The sequence below is a fragment of the Rhinichthys klamathensis genome, unplaced genomic scaffold, assembly GCF_029890125.1.
Source record: "Rhinichthys klamathensis goyatoka isolate OS25496 unplaced genomic scaffold, OSU_Roscu_1.1 h1tg000155l_1, whole genome shotgun sequence".
NCBI classification, from domain to species: Eukaryota; Metazoa; Chordata; class Actinopteri; order Cypriniformes; family Leuciscidae; genus Rhinichthys; species Rhinichthys klamathensis.
Window position 1 is genome coordinate 1,091,163 of NW_026606690.1, and position 17,773 is coordinate 1,108,935.

The 17,773-nt window shown below is 45.8% G+C and overlaps 1 protein-coding gene across 4 annotated transcripts in view; it reads left to right on the forward strand.

Moving 5' to 3' along the window:
- The window catches only part of ccdc88ab (coiled-coil domain containing 88Ab), a 117,689-nt gene that overhangs the window by 97,289 nt on the left and 2,627 nt on the right, over positions 1-17,773 (forward strand). For 2 of the 4 annotated variants that reach the window (XM_056258587.1, XM_056258585.1), the window contains 3 exons: positions 5,056-5,124; positions 6,131-6,312; positions 9,364-10,598. In XM_056258587.1, coding sequence (XP_056114562.1) covers positions 5,056-5,124; positions 6,131-6,312; positions 9,364-10,038 — 926 coding nt within the window. In that variant the 3' untranslated portion in view covers positions 10,039-10,598. Of the gene's footprint in view, positions 1-5,055; positions 5,125-6,130; positions 6,313-9,363; positions 10,599-10,620; positions 10,692-17,773 lie in introns of those variants that run through there. The other 2 variants (XM_056258589.1, XM_056258586.1) reach the window with 2 other exon arrangements.

Genomic DNA, 17,773 nt, shown 5'->3' on the forward strand with positions numbered 1-17,773 from the left:
GTACAGGTACACCAGTACAGGTACAGTTCACCGTCACCACACCAGTACAGGTACAGTTCACCTTCACCACACCAGTACAGGTACAGTTCACCTTCACCACACCAGTACAGGTACAGTTCACCTTCACCACACCAGTACAGGTACAGTTCACCTTCACCACACCAGTACAGGTACAGTTCACCTTCACCACACCAGTACAGGTAGAGTTCACCGTCACCACACCAGTACAGGTACAGTTCACCTTCACCACACCAGTACAGGTACAGTTCACCTTCACCACACCAGTACAGGTACAGTTCACCTTCACCACACCAGTACAGGTACAGTTCACCTTCACCACACCAGTACAGGTACAGTTCACCTTCACCACACCAGTACAGGTACAGTTCACCTTCACCACACCAGTACAGGTACAGTTCACCTTCACCACACCAGTACAGGTACAGTTCACCTTCACCACACCAGTACAGGTAGAGTTCACCTTCACCACACCAGTACAGGTACAGTTCACCGTCACCACACCAGTACAGGTACACCAGTACAGGTACAGTTCACCGTCACCACACCAGTACAGGTACAGTTCACCTTCACCACACCAGTACAGGTACAGTTCACCGTCACCACACCAGTACAGGTACAGTTCACCTTCACCACACCAGTACAGGTAGAGTTCACCTTCACCACACCAGTACAGGTAGAGTTCACCGTCACCACACCAGTACAGGTAGAGTTCACCTTCACCACACCAGTACAGTTCACTGTCACCACACCAGTACAGCTACACCAGTACAGGTACAGTTCACCGTCACCACACCAGTACAGGTACAGTTCACCTTCACCACACCAGTACAGGTACAGTTCACCGTCACCACACCAGTACAGGTACAGTTCACCGTCACCACACCAGTACAGGTAGAGTTCACCTTCACCACACCAGTACAGGTACAGTTCACCTTCACCACACCAGTACAGGTACAGTTCACCGTCACCACACCAGTACAGGTACAGTTCACCTTCACCACACCAGTACAGGTACAGTTCACCTTCACCACACCAGTACAGGTACAGTTCACCGTCACCACACCAGTACAGGTACAGTTCACCGTCACCACACCAGTACAGGTACAGTTCACCGTCACCACACCAGTACAGGTAGAGTTCACCTTCACCACACCAGTACAGGTACAGTTCACCTTCACCACACCAGTACAGGTACAGTTCACCTTCACCACACCAGTACAGGTACAGTTCACCTTCACCACACCAGTACAGGTACAGTTCACCGTCACCACACCAGTACAGGTACAGTTCACCGTCACCACACCAGTACAGGTAGAGTTCACCTTCACCACACCAGTACAGGTACAGTTCACCTTCACCACACCAGTACAGGTACAGTTCACCGTCACCACACCAGTACAGGTACAGTTCACCGTCACCACACCAGTACAGGTACAGTTCACCTTCACCACACCAGTACAGGTACAGTTCACCGTCACCACACCAGTACAGGTACAGTTCACCGTCACCACACCAGTACAGGTACAGTTCACCTTCACCACACCAGTACAGGTACAGTTCACCGTCACCACACCAGTACAGGTACAGTTCACCTTCACCACACCAGTACAGGTAGAGTTCACCGTCACCACACCAGTACAGGTAGAGTTCACCTTCACCACACCAGTACAGGTACAGTTCACCGTCACCACACCAGTACAGGTACAGTTCACCTTCACCACACCAGTACAGGTACAGTTCACCGTCACCACACCAGTACAGGTACAGTTCACCGTCACCACACCAGTACAGGTAGAGTTCACCTTCACCACACCAGTACAGGTACAGTTCACCTTCACCACACCAGTACAGGTACAGTTCACCGTCACCACACCAGTACAGGTACAGTTCACCGTCACCACACCAGTACAGGTACAGTTCACCTTCACCACACCAGTACAGGTACAGTTCACCTTCACCACACCAGTACAGGTACAGTTCACCGTCACCACACCAGTACAGGTACAGTTCACCGTCACCACACCAGTACAGGTAGAGTTCACCTTCACCACACCAGTACAGGTACAGTTCACCTTCACCACACCAGTACAGGTACAGTTCACCTTCACCACACCAGTACAGGTACAGTTCACCGTCACCACACCAGTACAGGTACAGTTCACCGTCACCACACCAGTACAGGTACAGTTCACCGTCACCACACCAGTACAGGTACAGTTCACCGTCACCACACCAGTACAGGTACAGTTCACCTTCACCACACCAGTACAGGTACAGTTCACCGTCACCACACCAGTACAGGTACAGTTCACCGTCACCACACCAGTACAGGTACAGTTCACCGTCACCACACCAGTACAGGTACAGTTCACCTTCACCACACCAGTACAGGTACAGTTCACCGTCACCACACCAGTACAGGTACAGTTCACCGTCACCACACCAGTACAGGTACAGTTCACCTTCACCACACCAGTACAGGTACAGTTCACCGTCACCACACCAGTACAGGTACAGTTCACCGTCACCACACCAGTACAGGTACAGTTCACCGTCACCACACCAGTACAGGTACAGTTCACCGTCACCACACCAGTACAGGTACAGTTCACCTTCACCACACCAGTACAGGTACAGTTCACCGTCACCACACCAGTACAGGTACAGTTCACCGTCACCACACCAGTACAGGTACAGTTCACCTTCACCACACCAGTACAGGTACAGTTCACCTTCACCACACCAGTACAGGTACAGTTCACCGTCACCACACCAGTACAGGTACAGTTCACCTTCACCACACCAGTACAGGTACAGTTCACCTTCACCACACCAGTACAGGTAGAGTTCACCTTCACCACACCAGTACAGGTACAGTTCACCTTCACCACACCAGTACAGGTACAGTTCACCGTCACCACACCAGTACAGGTACAGTTCACCTTCACCACACCAGTACAGGTACAGTTCACCTTCACCACACCAGTACAGGTACAGTTCACCTTCACCACACCAGTACAGGTACAGTTCACCTTCACCACACCAGTACAGGTACAGTTCACCGTCACCACACCAGTACAGGTACAGTTCACCGTCACCACACCAGTACAGGTAGAGTTCACCTTCACCACACCAGTACAGGTACAGTTCACCTTCACCACACCAGTACAGGTACAGTTCACCTTCACCACACCAGTACAGGTACAGTTCACCGTCACCACACCAGTACAGGTACAGTTCACCTTCACCACACCAGTACAGGTACAGTTCACCTTCACCACACCAGTACAGGTACAGTTCACCGTCACCACACCAGTACAGGTAGAGTTCACCTTCACCACACCAGTACAGGTACAGTTCACCGTCACCACACCAGTACAGGTAGAGTTCACCTTCACCACACCAGTACAGGTAGAGTTCACCGTCACCACACCAGTACAGGTAGAGTTCACCGTCACCACACCAGTACAGGTACAGTTCACCTTCACCACACCAGTACAGGTACAGTTCACCTTCACCACACCAGTACAGGTACAGTTCACCTTCACCACACCAGTACAGGTACAGTTCACCTTCACCACACCAGTACAGGTACAGTTCACCTTCACCACACCAGTACAGGTACAGTTCACCTTCACCACACCAGTACAGGTACAGTTCACCTTCACCACACCAGTACAGGTACAGTTCACCGTCACCACACCAGTACAGGTACAGTTCACCGTCACCACACCAGTACAGGTAGAGTTCACCTTCACCACACCAGTACAGGTACAGTTCACCTTCACCACACCAGTACAGGTACAGTTCACCTTCACCACACCAGTACAGGTACAGTTCACCTTCACCACACCAGTACAGGTACAGTTCACCTTCACCACACCAGTACAGGTACAGTTCACCGTCACCACACTGATACACCAATAGTGTTGATCATTTTCATCTCATTTGCATCATCTCTTGCTGCATCATTCAGGTCCTTTAAAAGTCTCAAGTTTTATCAAATTTAAGATCTTATAAGAATCTTTGGTATAAGAAAAGTCTCAATTATCATTTAAAGAGGTCTTAAATTTGGGGTTGGAAAACCAGGAATTGCAATATGACTTAATGTGATTATTAACTCTTTCCCCACCAGATTTTTTTTATCATTTTCACAACTTCCATAGACTTTCCCAGCATATCTTGTTGTATGAATATCTGAACATGCAGTGTGTCAAAAGACTGCGTCTGAACGATGGAGTCGATCGAGTCCATCAACTCCTCAAAGCTTCACAGTCGTTTCCTCATCCTGGTTCAACATTTCATTCAGTAACATTAGGCAGTTTGATTTATATGCTGTTTAATATTTATGATTGCGTTATAATTTACATGTGCGTCAGCAATGCTTCTATCGCTGGTCTCTGCTTCTTCTCCTGTGTTTTGATCAGGAGATTCTGTACTCTTTCAGGAGATGTGTAACAGCGCCCCCTACCGTATAACAGTGAAAACACGGATAGCTGGAAAACTCCGTCAGTGGCGGGGAAAGAGTTCATTACAGACTCCCAATCAATGAATACCGTGCATTTATGCCAAACGATGGCTTTTAATGTACTGTTGATGAATAATGACAGCGTTAACTTTATGGTGTTTATATCATACCTGCAAACTCGTCACATCTCTAAAAAGCACAGCTGTGTTGCACACGAGCGTCACTGGGGTAAAACCGCTATATTTCTGTTCTTCCATCTACTGTCAGAGAGTGGAATTACATATTCATTCAGTCGGTGAATCGAAATGAAGCTTATGTACATTTAAAAATCTAAACCATAAGATGATGTATATATAATGAATTTAAATATAATCATTTAGCCTTTTCTTAAAAATAATGGCTTTAATGTGAGGTTTATCATTTTATGGAACTTGAATGGATGTTTTTCCAGTAATGTTAGCATAGCTCTTCCTCGACCGCCCCTGTGGTGGTATTAGCTGTATCAGGTGGTTGAGTCGCTCCTGCTGTGCTGTGATGACATCACTGTGCCGCTCTGTTGTCCGCAGGTAACGCCATGTCCAGCGATGACATCACTCAGGTGTCCTCGGAGGAGTCGAGTGTGCTGCGAGCTCAGGGTGAGTGTGTGTGTGTGTGTGTGTGTGTGTGTGTGTGAAGCCGTCTCACTGACCTGAGCTTCATGCATTTACACTCCTCTCTAATGTGATCTTTACAGAGGAGACATCTAGATGTCATTATGATCCCGGCTTTAGTTATTAGGGCTCAAGTCAGCTTTATTTCTACAGCGCTTTATACAATACAGATTGTTTCAGAGCAGCTTCACAGTGATAAACAGGAAATTGCTGCATTTGGGCTGTTGTTCATCTGAAGTCAGGTCAGTGTGGATTCAGCTCTGTTGTAAAGATCATCAATTATTACATTAATAATAATAATAATACATTACATTTATATAGCGCTTTTCTGGACACTCAAAGCGCTTCACATATTAGTTCATTATATCTATAAAGAAGCTCTGGAAAAAAAAACTAAAATGCTGACAACAAAACACAAACATTGTGCAGTGAAAATTTGCAATCTAGTCACTAGAGTTGTCAAAAAGTACCGACTTTAGAAAAATGTTGAAACTTTGAGCGCTGTTGAGCCGAATCATAAACGCCTCTGATTGGCCATTGTGCTCTCATGCTCATCAGATCTGTCTGTGATTGGCTCCAATGCGTCACAATTTTAAAATTTCAGTACCGATTTGGTGCCGAAGTCGTGATGATCTGTTCACAGACTCTAATGCTCTGGATCTCAGTCAGTCCATCTTTCAGTCATGTCCGGTGTCTATTTAATTAAATAAATGTGGAGTTAAATGCTCGTTTATCACTATGGTTTTGATGTGTTATCTTGTTTTATTCATTGTGTGTCTGTAACATGGCTGTGATTTATCATATTTAACTGTATATAATATTATTAAATATGTTTATTTGAATTGCTTAGTTATTATACATTTAGTTTTATTGTAATAACTATAATTATATCTCTTAAAGCAGCTAGCGTTTTCTTGTTAGTAGCTTGTAGTGAGTGTGTTTGTAAGGTTATCGGCCTGTGACGCTCTGTGTGTGTGTGTGTGTGTCTCAGGCGTGATGAACGGCAGTGCGAGCGCAGCTCACAGCGAGAGCAGTGGAGACGTCAGTGTGTGTTTGGACAGTCCCGTGAGGATGACATCATCGCAGCTCAGCGCTCAGGACGGCTCACACAGGGTTAAGCCTGAGAGGGTTTCCCTGCAGCAGTTCCTGACCGAGAGCACAGATCCGGCAGAGGTGACGCATCACACACACACACACACATCTACACCATCACAACACTTACAAACCGCAGCACTAGTCCCGCACGCTCAGACTGTAGAAACACACACTCACACAGGAAGAGACGGGCATGTAGACCAACCCGTCACGGTCTGGTTTGTTATTTGTCATTAATAGAGCAGCTTGAAAAGGCCCATCTGTGACCTTCTGAGCCACTGTCCATATCAGTGTAAACGACCCAATGAGTTCAGACTTAAACTCAAGCCTGCAGGACACACTCACTCTCACACACACTATACACAGAGGCTCACACACACACACACACTACCGGTCAAAGGTTTGGAGTCTCTTCTGCTCACCAAGGCTGCATTTATTTGATCAGAAATACAGTAAAACAGTGTAATATTACTCCAGTGTAAATCAGCTGTTTTCTATGTGAATATATAGTAAAGTGTAATTTATTCCTGTGATCAAAGCTGAATTTCCAGCATCATTACTCCAGTCTTCAGTGTCACATGATCCTCCAGAAATCACTCTAATATGATGATCAGGGGCCGTATTCACAAAGAATTTTAAGGCTAAAAGTAGCTCCTAACTGGTGAATTTAGGAGCAACTCCTAAAAATGATGGGCGTGTCACTCCTAACTTTTTCACTAAGAGTAATTCACGAAGCATTTTAGCCCTAAAAGTAGCACCTAAGTCTGGGACAGCTTAAAAGAAGTCGAGAGGACTCCTAACTCACTAAGACCTATTCACAAAGGATCGTAGCGCACACCAGCGCCTCTCGCAGTCGTCCGGGGTCCGCGACACAAGCGGGAATGCTGCATTGATCTGCAAACAAGTCCTCTCCCATTCTCACGCTTAGTTTTGCTTCATATCCCAGTGCCGAATTTCACTTTTATTATGTTTTTTTTTTCAGCACCAGCTGGGCCAGCAGCAGTAACTGATCCTGCGTCCAGTTGGGCTTTCTTTTCCATTTTGGCGAGTTCATAATCCACTGTCATTCAACTATTACATTACTTAAATAAGAGCAACATTTCCTTGCTTTAAGTAGTCTATTTATGCTAATAGGATGTCAATTAACCAAGCAAGTGTTAATGCAAGTGTCGTTTTTCATTATTAGGCAAGTGACGGTTTTCATTAGGGTATTAGGCTACCTTGATTTAATTTAATTCACGATTTCTCTCTCTCTCTGCCTTTTTAGAATTACACTTCACTGGGGCCTGCACAAACATGTCATTATATATTAGGGGTGGGAATCTTTGGTCACCTCACGATCCGATTCCGATTCTGGGAGTCACGATCCGATTCCAGAACGATTCTTTATCTACCCCCCCCTTATTAATTCATTAGTTTACATAAGTAATTAAGTACTTTTTAAAAAATAATTACAAATTAATTTGTTTTTGTTAAAACAGTTGTATGTTAAGAATTTTAAACTAATAGAACTAATATAACAAATAAAAAAGAGGAGCATAGAAAAATATAACAAACAACAAACAAAAAGAGCTTTCAGTAGCCTATAGATTATCTGAACGTTTTCCATTCAAGAACTGTGAGTGATTTTTCTTCATCTTTACTGTTGTTTTTTACTATGACATCATAGACTGTCACTGCGGGAGATCTATTAAGCTGCATTCACGCACGCATCTCTTTTGAAATAAAAGAAGTAATGTGGTGTGTCCTGTCCGTTTAATCCCTTAAGACATAACTGGCTGTGTTTACGTTAATTTTGCACAAGTACATTAAACCACTACACGGAGTCGCACAGCCGCATGCGCGAGCAGTCTCACAAACAAAGTGCGCGTCACCATTTGAAATTGAAAGCAGCCTTCTGTTAGTGAGGTTCATATTTTAAATAAATAAGTCCACTGCATTCCAAACCACATAAATGATGACTTCGAAGAGCATTTGTAAGGAAAATACCGACGGGCGAGACAGCACACTTCAAGTGTAACATCACAGAAAGCGCGCGTCTCTCACAGCGTATCCTGTGCAATGAAGCCTGTGAATGTGCTTGTAATTCGCTTCAACCTTTCCGAACTTTATGAAAGATTATTTTACGGAAGGTTCGAGTGGTGAATGTGTGTGAGGAATTGTAAGCAAGCAGAATACGGGTGTTTTTAAACCAAACTCAACGTCATCGCACATCTGGTTAAAAACTAAGCTCAGAATCGATCCAGAATCGTTGGAGAAAGAATCGCGATGCATCGATGGATCGATTTTTTTCTCCCACCCCTATTATATATGCATTTCGATGACATTACTATTATTATTTTGTGTAGGACACAGACATATTTAGATGTGGTAATTCCATGATTTGTTGCGTCTGTTATGTTCCGCATGATGGCCCTGTCATCTAACACCCAATCACCATGATCACTGCGAGGAGGCTCGTGCATGAGAAGTGACGTCATCCATAGCAACGATGACTCACTCTTAGTTTAGGAGTTGTCATTTTTCCTTACTAAGAGTAGGTCTGAAAGGCGCTGTGAATAACTTTTAAGAGAAAACTCCTAGCTAAAATATTTTAGTGCGATTTAGGAGTACTCCTAGTGGTAAGATAAAATTCTTTGTGAATACGGCCCCTGATGCTCAAGAAACATTTATGATTATTATCAGTGTTGAAAACAGTCGAGCTGCTTCAGATTTGTGTGGAAACCGTCATACATTTCATTTCTCAGGAATTTTTGATGAACAGAAAGAGCACATTTATTTGAAATAGAATCTTTTATAACATTGTAATGTCTTTTGGCTCTTTCATACCAAAGGATAATAATTATAACTATAACAATAACAACAAAGATATGTTTTTAAAAATCATTGTAAATGTAAAAGAAAAAGAATCCACAGCACAACTACAATGATAACAATACAGAGGAATGATAGAAGCATTGACAGCCAATCAGAATCCATCCTGTTTTAACGAGCTCAAGCATTTAAAGCGACAGATATCGTCCGCTGGTGTGGACGCTAATATAGTTCACATATTGTGTCACTTTTGATCAATTTAAGGCATCCTTGCTGAATAAAAATAATAATTCCTGTCCCTCTTCCCCTGTGCAGGAGTCTCTCCCAGCTCAGCCGGGTCGTGTGTCGGGAGCCAGAGAGCGTGTGAAGGGCCGGGGGATCCTGCGTTCAGCCAGCGGCAGGGCAGCGGCGCCAGACTCCGGTCCCCCGGGCCGCCCGAGCCTGCGTAAGGCGGAGAGCACACGGGCCAAGGGTTCGGCGCCGCCCCGAGCCGGCCTGGCGTCCCAGAGCAGAGCGGTGTCGGTGTCGGAGCGCCTGGACTCGAGCTCCTCGGGTCTGCCCCGCGCCAGCAGCGTCATCTCCACCGCTGAGGGAACCGTGCGCAGGACCAGCATCCACGACCTGCTCTCCAAGGACAGCCGGCAGCCCGTTCTGGTGGACCCGTGTCCCGCCCGGACCCAGAGCTCCAGTGAGTACGGCCCCCGCGCCCTGCCCACGTCAGCTAGCATGCCCTGCAGCGTAGCGGAGTCCGAGCTGAGCCTGCAGGCCTTTCTAGGTCCCTCCTTCACCGTAGACTCCATGTTTCTGGACTCAGTGTTTGGCGAGCCGGCGGTGACGGGCGGCGCTAGAAACCAGGCCATCCTGTCGCTCAACACGGCCCTCGTTAGCAACATTAGCGGCCCTCCCCCTAAAGCCCCCCCCGCTGACGGCGAGCCCGATGTGTGTGTGCCGGCGGAGGAGTCGCTGTGGTACGAGTACGGCTGTGTGTGACACTCCGCATGAGTCCGGATCCTGCATGCCTTTCTGTTCCATGTCCTTATACTGATCATGATGTGATTATTCTGCTGAAAACACATCGAAGGGTTTGAACTGAACCTCATCTGTGTGAGATTATTAACCCGTGTCATGTTCGCCTGCTGTCGGGTGTGTTCGGGCTGATCTACTTCCATATTTATGAAAACGAGGCTTGTAGAACAAGTCCCATGATGCTCCTTGAGGAACTGCTGCATTCATTCATGTTTTATTATTTAAATGACACGCTCCTGTCGAATGTTCATGGGACGTTTGTTTGTGATGTTTGTGTGCATGGCTTTATCCCGGCGCTCCATTCTGAAGGCTGCAATCAGAATGAGTGTTTCCCAGAGCACGTCTTGTGTTGATCATGTGATCTGTGTCGTACGCATCACGCACATGTCCTCGAGGGAGTCGCTGATGGACGAGAGCTTCTCACCAACACACGATACTCTACAGCTCAAACTCCACTGTTTATCATGTTGTGTGTGCTGATCATGTCCTTCATTATATTTTATTGTGTAACGCCCAGTTGAAGTGTACCTTGCTTGTGTTCCGCAGATGTGGAAGTGTTACAGGGAAACAGGAAGTCTAAAAGAGCTGGCACTCAGAGTCTGTCATGAGTCCACATGGTGAGTGTGTGCAGAAGTGTGTCGTGAACCTGTTGTGTTTCAGCTCTGTCTTCATGCTCATCCACTGGAAACGCTGCCATTTGCCTTCGGGACTTTTATCAGAAGAGTTACTGTTGAACTTTCAGGAGATTATCCCTGTCCAACACAAGCCCAAAGTACCTGGAGCCTGATGCATGAACACACACAAAACAAGCTCTGAAACAAGTGGAGTTTCCCTATGGCTGGCTATCGATTAAAACAAAAACGATTCAATCACCAAACTTCCTTCCAAGGAAAGTCTGTTCACTTGGCGGCCATATTGTCACCGTGAAGCTGTTTCGGGCATCCAGGGAATCCTGAAATCTCAGAAACTGCTTGCCAAACCTCACAATCCAATAACACATTTCACAATCAGCAATGAAATCTGACATTGTCCCAAAAATGTGGTTTCTTATGCTCAAATAGCATTAAAAAGCTTATTTTTCAGGCCAGACGAGCCAATGCGCATGTACAATCACAGGCCCAGAACACTTTCTGTCGGAACCTGAGCTTCTAAAACACTATAGATGTACACAGACGGTGCACCCATATCACTTATGAATGGAAGAAACGTCTCCGGTTACGACTATAACCTTGGTTCTCGGAGGAGGAGGAACAACTGGTCTTGGATGGACACTATAGGGAATGCCATCAGCGTGACCGGTGTCTGAAGCCAGTGTGACAAACACGCCAGTTTATTGCTGACTACAGTCCATGACGTCACAAGTGGAGCGCCTATATATATAAAAGAGCGCCTGTAAAACATGTCATCAACTATTTTGTCTGAAGTAGGCAAGTCTCGTTCCTCTTCTCAGAGAACCAGGGTTACAGTCGTAACCGGAGACATTCATGCGTCATGGAGTTGATGCTACCAAAACCCACACCGCCACGCTGAAGGGAACGCCTGCCTCATTAATCTGTGCATATGCACAAACATAATGAGCATAGCATGAATTCACTGTACAGATTATTGACTGTATAGTGGTGCCACTCCCTAAGGAGAAGGGTATTTAGCGGTAGCGTATTTTTCCTATTGTTTTCAATGGGAGCGCCGAGTTTTTAAAAGCCAGGAGCATAATGAGGCGCTGAGTGTCTATTTCATGCTGAGTGCTTGCCGTTTTTTACCGGTCGCCAAGAGTTGAAGAACGTCATCATGCTCTCATCACTGTTACTTTTTACCCAGCCGTCCAATCACAGTGGAGGAGAGGCGGGTCAAATACCACACCGACAAACCGGCAAACGCTCTCAAGCGCCCACAGCTTGGTGTTTTCAGCAGAGCCCCTAGTGTTTACAGCTGGCTGAAACGCTTTGGTGGACACGCTGGCTACGCCAATATCCTCCAGTAGTAGAAGAAAAGATACTCTTCTATCTCTATAGCAAAAGGGAAGTCCTGGCCTTTACCACCATCCTCCCTCCCTTCCCACCAACAGCAGAGCTTTAAGGCGAAATCGTTCTCAAACCCGCCATCATGCCCAAGTAATCAAGCACTGTGTACTGCACACTATGAAGCAAGCGACAGAAAGAGCAGTTTCCGATCCCTGTTTTCCTTTGAATTAAGTTCCAAACGTAGGTTCGGGAGGAGCCTAAACATTCAGTCCTGTCGATCATCATTACGAGCATACTATATAAGCAGCAGACACCCCACATTCTTCCGGCAGCCCTCCTCCTCCAGTAAATTATCTCTATCCTCTTATGTGCAATTTCATCATGGGGGGGGTTTTAACTCGGAGCTCAAGCCGAGCCTCGGGTTCGAGCCTCCTCTAAGCACAGCAAGCCAAGGTAGTTTACTATTAACCTTTAAGGCTGAATGGGCAAGCGAACTAGTGAACCAAAAAATGTGCCAATTCAGCAATAATACATTTTATACTAATGCTCCAGAGGAGTGTTCTGCCTCGAAGCCGGGCCTGGAGCTCTTGCTACACTTGTGCCTCCACAGGCCTGTCCTGACTGGGGCATCCTTGCATATCGAGATTACAAAACTCCTCCATTACCCCGACAGCTCAATGTGGAAATCTAGAAGGAATAAGGCTCCCAAACTCATATGTGGGGCAGTTTAGGAAGCAGATTATTGTTTTAATAACACCTGCCTCAACTCTCTCAGCATCTAATTCCTCAGAGTTAGACATGCCATATTAACCTTCCTGAACCAACATCAGGCAACAGAGCTAGCATGAGCAGTCTAGAAGAGAAAACAACCCCTATCAGACTCCCACAGCTCCGCCTACAATCTCCGAGATCCATCCCGTCTCTCCCCCTTCGAGAGCTGAGTAAACATCAGACTCTCATCCCTCAGGAGAGAGTAAATCTCCGAGATCTATCCCGTCTCTCCCCCTTCGAGAGCTGAGTAAACATCAGATTCTCATCCCTCAGGAGAGAGTAAAGCAAGAACAAAGCTTATTGTCACGCTGATAGCGTCAATCCAAGACACAATGTCGAAGTTCCACTTTGAAAATGAACGGCCTTCTCTTTTATTCAGTGACGTGCAGTGATGTGATGACTACCAATCAGCGACAGACTGTTTTATTTAAAGGTGGGACTCGTTCATGAGTAATATGAGTGCACCCTTGGCAGCCCATGAGCGGTCTTTGTACATCTAAAGTCTGTGTTAATAACAGTAAGTAAACAGGATAACCAGGATCTGGTATTAAATATCATCAATCAAACATATTTTCATCATTGAATCTTCAAATTAATGTGTAAACAACATACAGATTGTATTTTAAACATGTTTAATGGCATCATTTGCAGGCTCCAGTAACCAAATATAAATTTTACAAAAAACTTTACACCACCACATTAAAAATAAAAGGCACCACCAAACCGTCCTCTGGGAACTTGTTCTAAACCTCAGACCTGATGATCTATACAACACATTTACACACAGGCGACATTAACACTTGCAAAGCTTCAGGGCTTCAGGTTTCTGTTAGAGCGGCTCTGATGTCCTGCAACATGCACAGATACAGGAACTCCAGAGGCTGTGCTGCTCTTTAAACCTTTCTGAGAACAGATTCTGATGCCAATACATGCGCTGTGATGATTGAATTTGGTGACAATCTTAAAACAGTCAGCCAGTTGTAGAAAAGACTCTATATTATACGTGTTATAACAGTAGAAGTCAGTGCATGTCTGAGCTCAAGAGGACATGATGGACAAGCGGACGCTTCATCGGGTAAACATGACACCAGGAAGAACTGGCCTATACTTTCTTCCACATCATTGGATGTTTTGTGAATGAATCGCTCTTTTTTAAATGATCTTTTACCTCCATCTCAAGCCCAGCCAGTGATAATTCAAGCAAAATGATCACTCTGTCAAGTCAGCGCTTTACAGTGATAGCGGGAAAATAATGCAACAAAGTTTGTTTCCGCTGTACGAGCAGCTCTAGAAGAAAATAGTGTCATAGTCCAGCTTGAGTTCAGTGATGGTTCATTTCTGTTGGAAAAAGCTTTAGTTATTAATTCAGTTCATTTATCTTTACAGCCGCTCTGGAGAAAACCGTGATGTCATCATCCAGCTCAGTTCAGTTCTCATATAATGGTGTCAATGCAGCAGAATAATAATATTGTTGAATAGTAAGTGTCCCCTGTAAACATCTGTCATCATTTACTCACCCTCATGTGTTCAAATCTTTGTGACTTTTACAATGGCGTCCCAACGCTCTTTTATTATGTTCTGTAGAAGAAATAAAGTCATGCGGCCCTGCTGAAACTCCAGCTTCCTATTGATTATCTAGACTTTCATAATGAACCGAAAATAATTTAAAACTTTTCATTATTACATACATAATTACATTACATCAAATGTCTCTAATGTTGTTTTGTACTATTTCTTTGGCAAAATATGTTAAATGAACTACTATCGAAAGCGCGGACAGGCTTGTGTGCCCTTATCATATCGCATTTCTGCGAATCTGTGAGAACGGGAATTTGAGAGTATATATTGTAATTTACATATGTTTTTAAGATGGAAGAATGAGGTTTTACAGATACTAGAAAAGTGGCTTTCAAATGAAAGATTGGAATCAAAGAGCACACACAGGTTCCTAACCGACGACGACTAACTCTGTCAACATAGTTTTCTAGTCTATTTAAAAGAATATTGTGGTCAATGGTGTCAAATGCAGCACTAAGATCGAGTAACACTAATAGAGAGATACAACCACGATCGGATGATAAGAGCAAATCATTTGTGACTCTGATGAGAGCGGTCTCAGTGCTATGGTACGGTCTAAATCCGGACTGAAAATCCTCGCAGATATCATTTCTTTCTAGAAAGGAACATGGTTGTGAAGATACTGCTTTTTCTAATATCTTTGACAGAAAAGGCAGATTCGAGATCGGCCTGTAATTGACTAATTCTGTAGGATCAAGTTGTGGTTTTTTAACAAGCGGTTTTATCATAGCCAGTTTAAAGGTTTTTGATACGTATCCTAGAGACAAAGATGAATTAATGATATTAAGAAGAGGATATATGACCTCTGGAAGCATCTCTTTCAGTAGCTTAGTCGGTATAGGATCTAACATACAAGTTGTCGATTTAGATGATTTAAATCTCCTATAGCAATGAGTGAATGGAGTTTTTCCTCAGGGAGACTACACTGCACTCCCTGATGCGATACTGTGGTAGACGGTTGCATAGTTATAATTTTCTCTCTAATATTATCAATCTTGTAAGTAAAGAAGTTCATAAAGTCATTACTGGTGTGCTGCTTGGAAACTTCAGAAGTAGAAGCATTATTTCTTGTTAGTTTAGCCTCTGTACCAAATAAATACCTAGGGTTGTGTTTGTTTTCTTCTAAGAGAGATGAAAAATAAGCAGATCTAGCAGCTTTTAAGGCCTTTCTGTACGTAACCGTGCTCTCTCTGCACGAAATGCAAAAAACCTCTAGTTGTGTTTTCTTCCAGCTACGCGCCATCATCGAGTTCCTCTAAGGCTAAGCTATCTGAGGAGATGAAACTGATCAGGAAGATTATTTATAAAATAATCTGTGATAAGGTTCAGTGGGTGGATGGAAGAAGACAGGGGTCGGCGTGACTGAGACTCGCGATTTATTTTCAAACACAAAAATAAACAAAAACAAAAGGAGGCACCCAGTGGCGCTTTCACCGAGTCACCGTGGTAACGGCACAAAACAAACAGCAGCTTTCTAGCTGGCGTCGGGTGTGGCAGTAGCACGTCCAACTCTCTCTCGTTCCCAGTCCAACTCTCTCTCTCTCGTTCCCAGTCCAACTCTCTCTCTCGTTCCCAGTCCAACTCTCTCTCGTTCCCAGTCCAACTCTCTCTCGTTCCCAGTCCAACTCTCTCTCGTTCCCAGTCCAACTCTCTCTCTCGTTCCCAGTCCAACTCTCTCTCTCGTTCCCAGTCCAACTCTCTCTCTCTCGTTCCCAGTCCAACTCTCTCTCTCGTTCCCAGTCCAACTCTCTCTCTCGTTCCCAGTCCAACTCTCTCTCGTTCCCAGTCCAACTCTCTCTCTCTCGTTCCCAGTCCAACTCTCTCTCTCGTTCCCAGTCCAACTCTCTCTCGTTCCCAGTCCAACTCTCTCTCTCTCGTTCCCAGTCCAACTCTCTCTCTCGTTCCCTCGTTCCCAGTCCAACTCTCTCTCTCGTTCCCAGTCCAACTCTCTCTCGTTCCCAGTCCAACTCTCTCTCTCGTTCCCAGTCCAACTCTCTCTCTCGTTCCCAGTCCAACTCTCTCTCTCTCTCGTTCCCAGTCCAACTCTCTCTCTCTCGTTCCCAGTCCAACTCTCTCTCTCGTTCCCAGTCCAACTCTCTCTCTCTCGTTCCCAGTCCAACTCTCTCTCTCGTTCCCAGTCCAACTCTCTCTCTCGTTCCCAGTCCAACTCTCTCTCTCTCGTTCCCAGTCCAACTCTCTCTCTCGTTCCCAGTCCAACTCTCTCTCTCGTTCCCAGTCCAACTCTCTCTCTCTCGTTCCCAGTCCAACTCTCTCTCTCTCGTTCCCAGTCCAACTCTCTCTCTCGTTCCCAGTCCAACTCTCTCTCGTTCCCAGTCCAACTCTCTCTCTCGTTCCCAGTCCAACTCTCTCTCTCGTTCCCTCGTTCCCAGTCCAACTCTCTCTCTCGTTCCCAGTCCAACTCTCTCTCGTTCCCAGTCCAACTCTCTCTCTCGTTCCCAGTCCAACTCTCTCTCTCGTTCCCAGTCCAACTCTCTCTCTCGTTCCCAGTCCAACTCTCTCTCGTTCCCAGTCCAACTCTCTCTCGTTCCCAGTCCAACTCTCTCTCTCGTTCCCAGTCCAACTCTCTCTCTCGTTCCCAGTCCAACTCTCTCTCGTTCCCAGTCCAACTCTCTCTCGTTCCCAGTCCAACTCTCTCTCTCGTTCCCAGTCCAACTCTCTCTCTCGTTCCCAGTCCAACTCTCTCTCTCGTTCCCAGTCCAACTCTCTCTCTCGTTCCCAGTCCAACTCTCTCTCTCGTTCCCAGTCCAACTCTCTCTCTCGTTCCCAGTCCAACTCTCTCTCTCGTTCCCAGTCCAACTCTCTCTCTCGTTCCCAGTCCAACTCTCTCTCGTTCCCAGTCCAACTCTCTCTCTCGTTCCCAGTCCAACTCTCTCTCTCTCGTTCCCAGTCCAACTCTCTCTCTCGTTCCCAGTCCAACTCTCTCTCTCTCGTTCCCAGTCCAACTCTCTCTCTCGTTCCCAGTCCAACTCTCTCTCTCGTTCCCAGTCCAACTCTCTCTCTCTCGTTCCCAGTCCAACTCTCTCTCTCGTTCCCAGTCCAACTCTCTCTCTCGTTCCCAGTCCAACTCTCTCTCTCTCGTTCCCAGTCCAACTCTCTCTCGTTCCCAGTCCAACTCTCTCTCTCGTTCCCAGTCCAACTCTCTCTCGTTCCCAGTCCAACTCTCTCTCTCTCTCGTTCCCAGTCCAACTCTCTCTCTCTCGTTCCCAGTCCAACTCTCTCTCTCGTTCCCAGTCCAACTCTCTCTCTCTCGTTCCCAGTCCAACTCTCTCTCTCGTTCCCAGTCCAACTCTCTCTCTCGTTCCCAGTCCAACTCTCTCTCTCGTTCCCAGTCCAACTCTCTCTCTCGTTCCCAGTCCAACTCTCTCTCT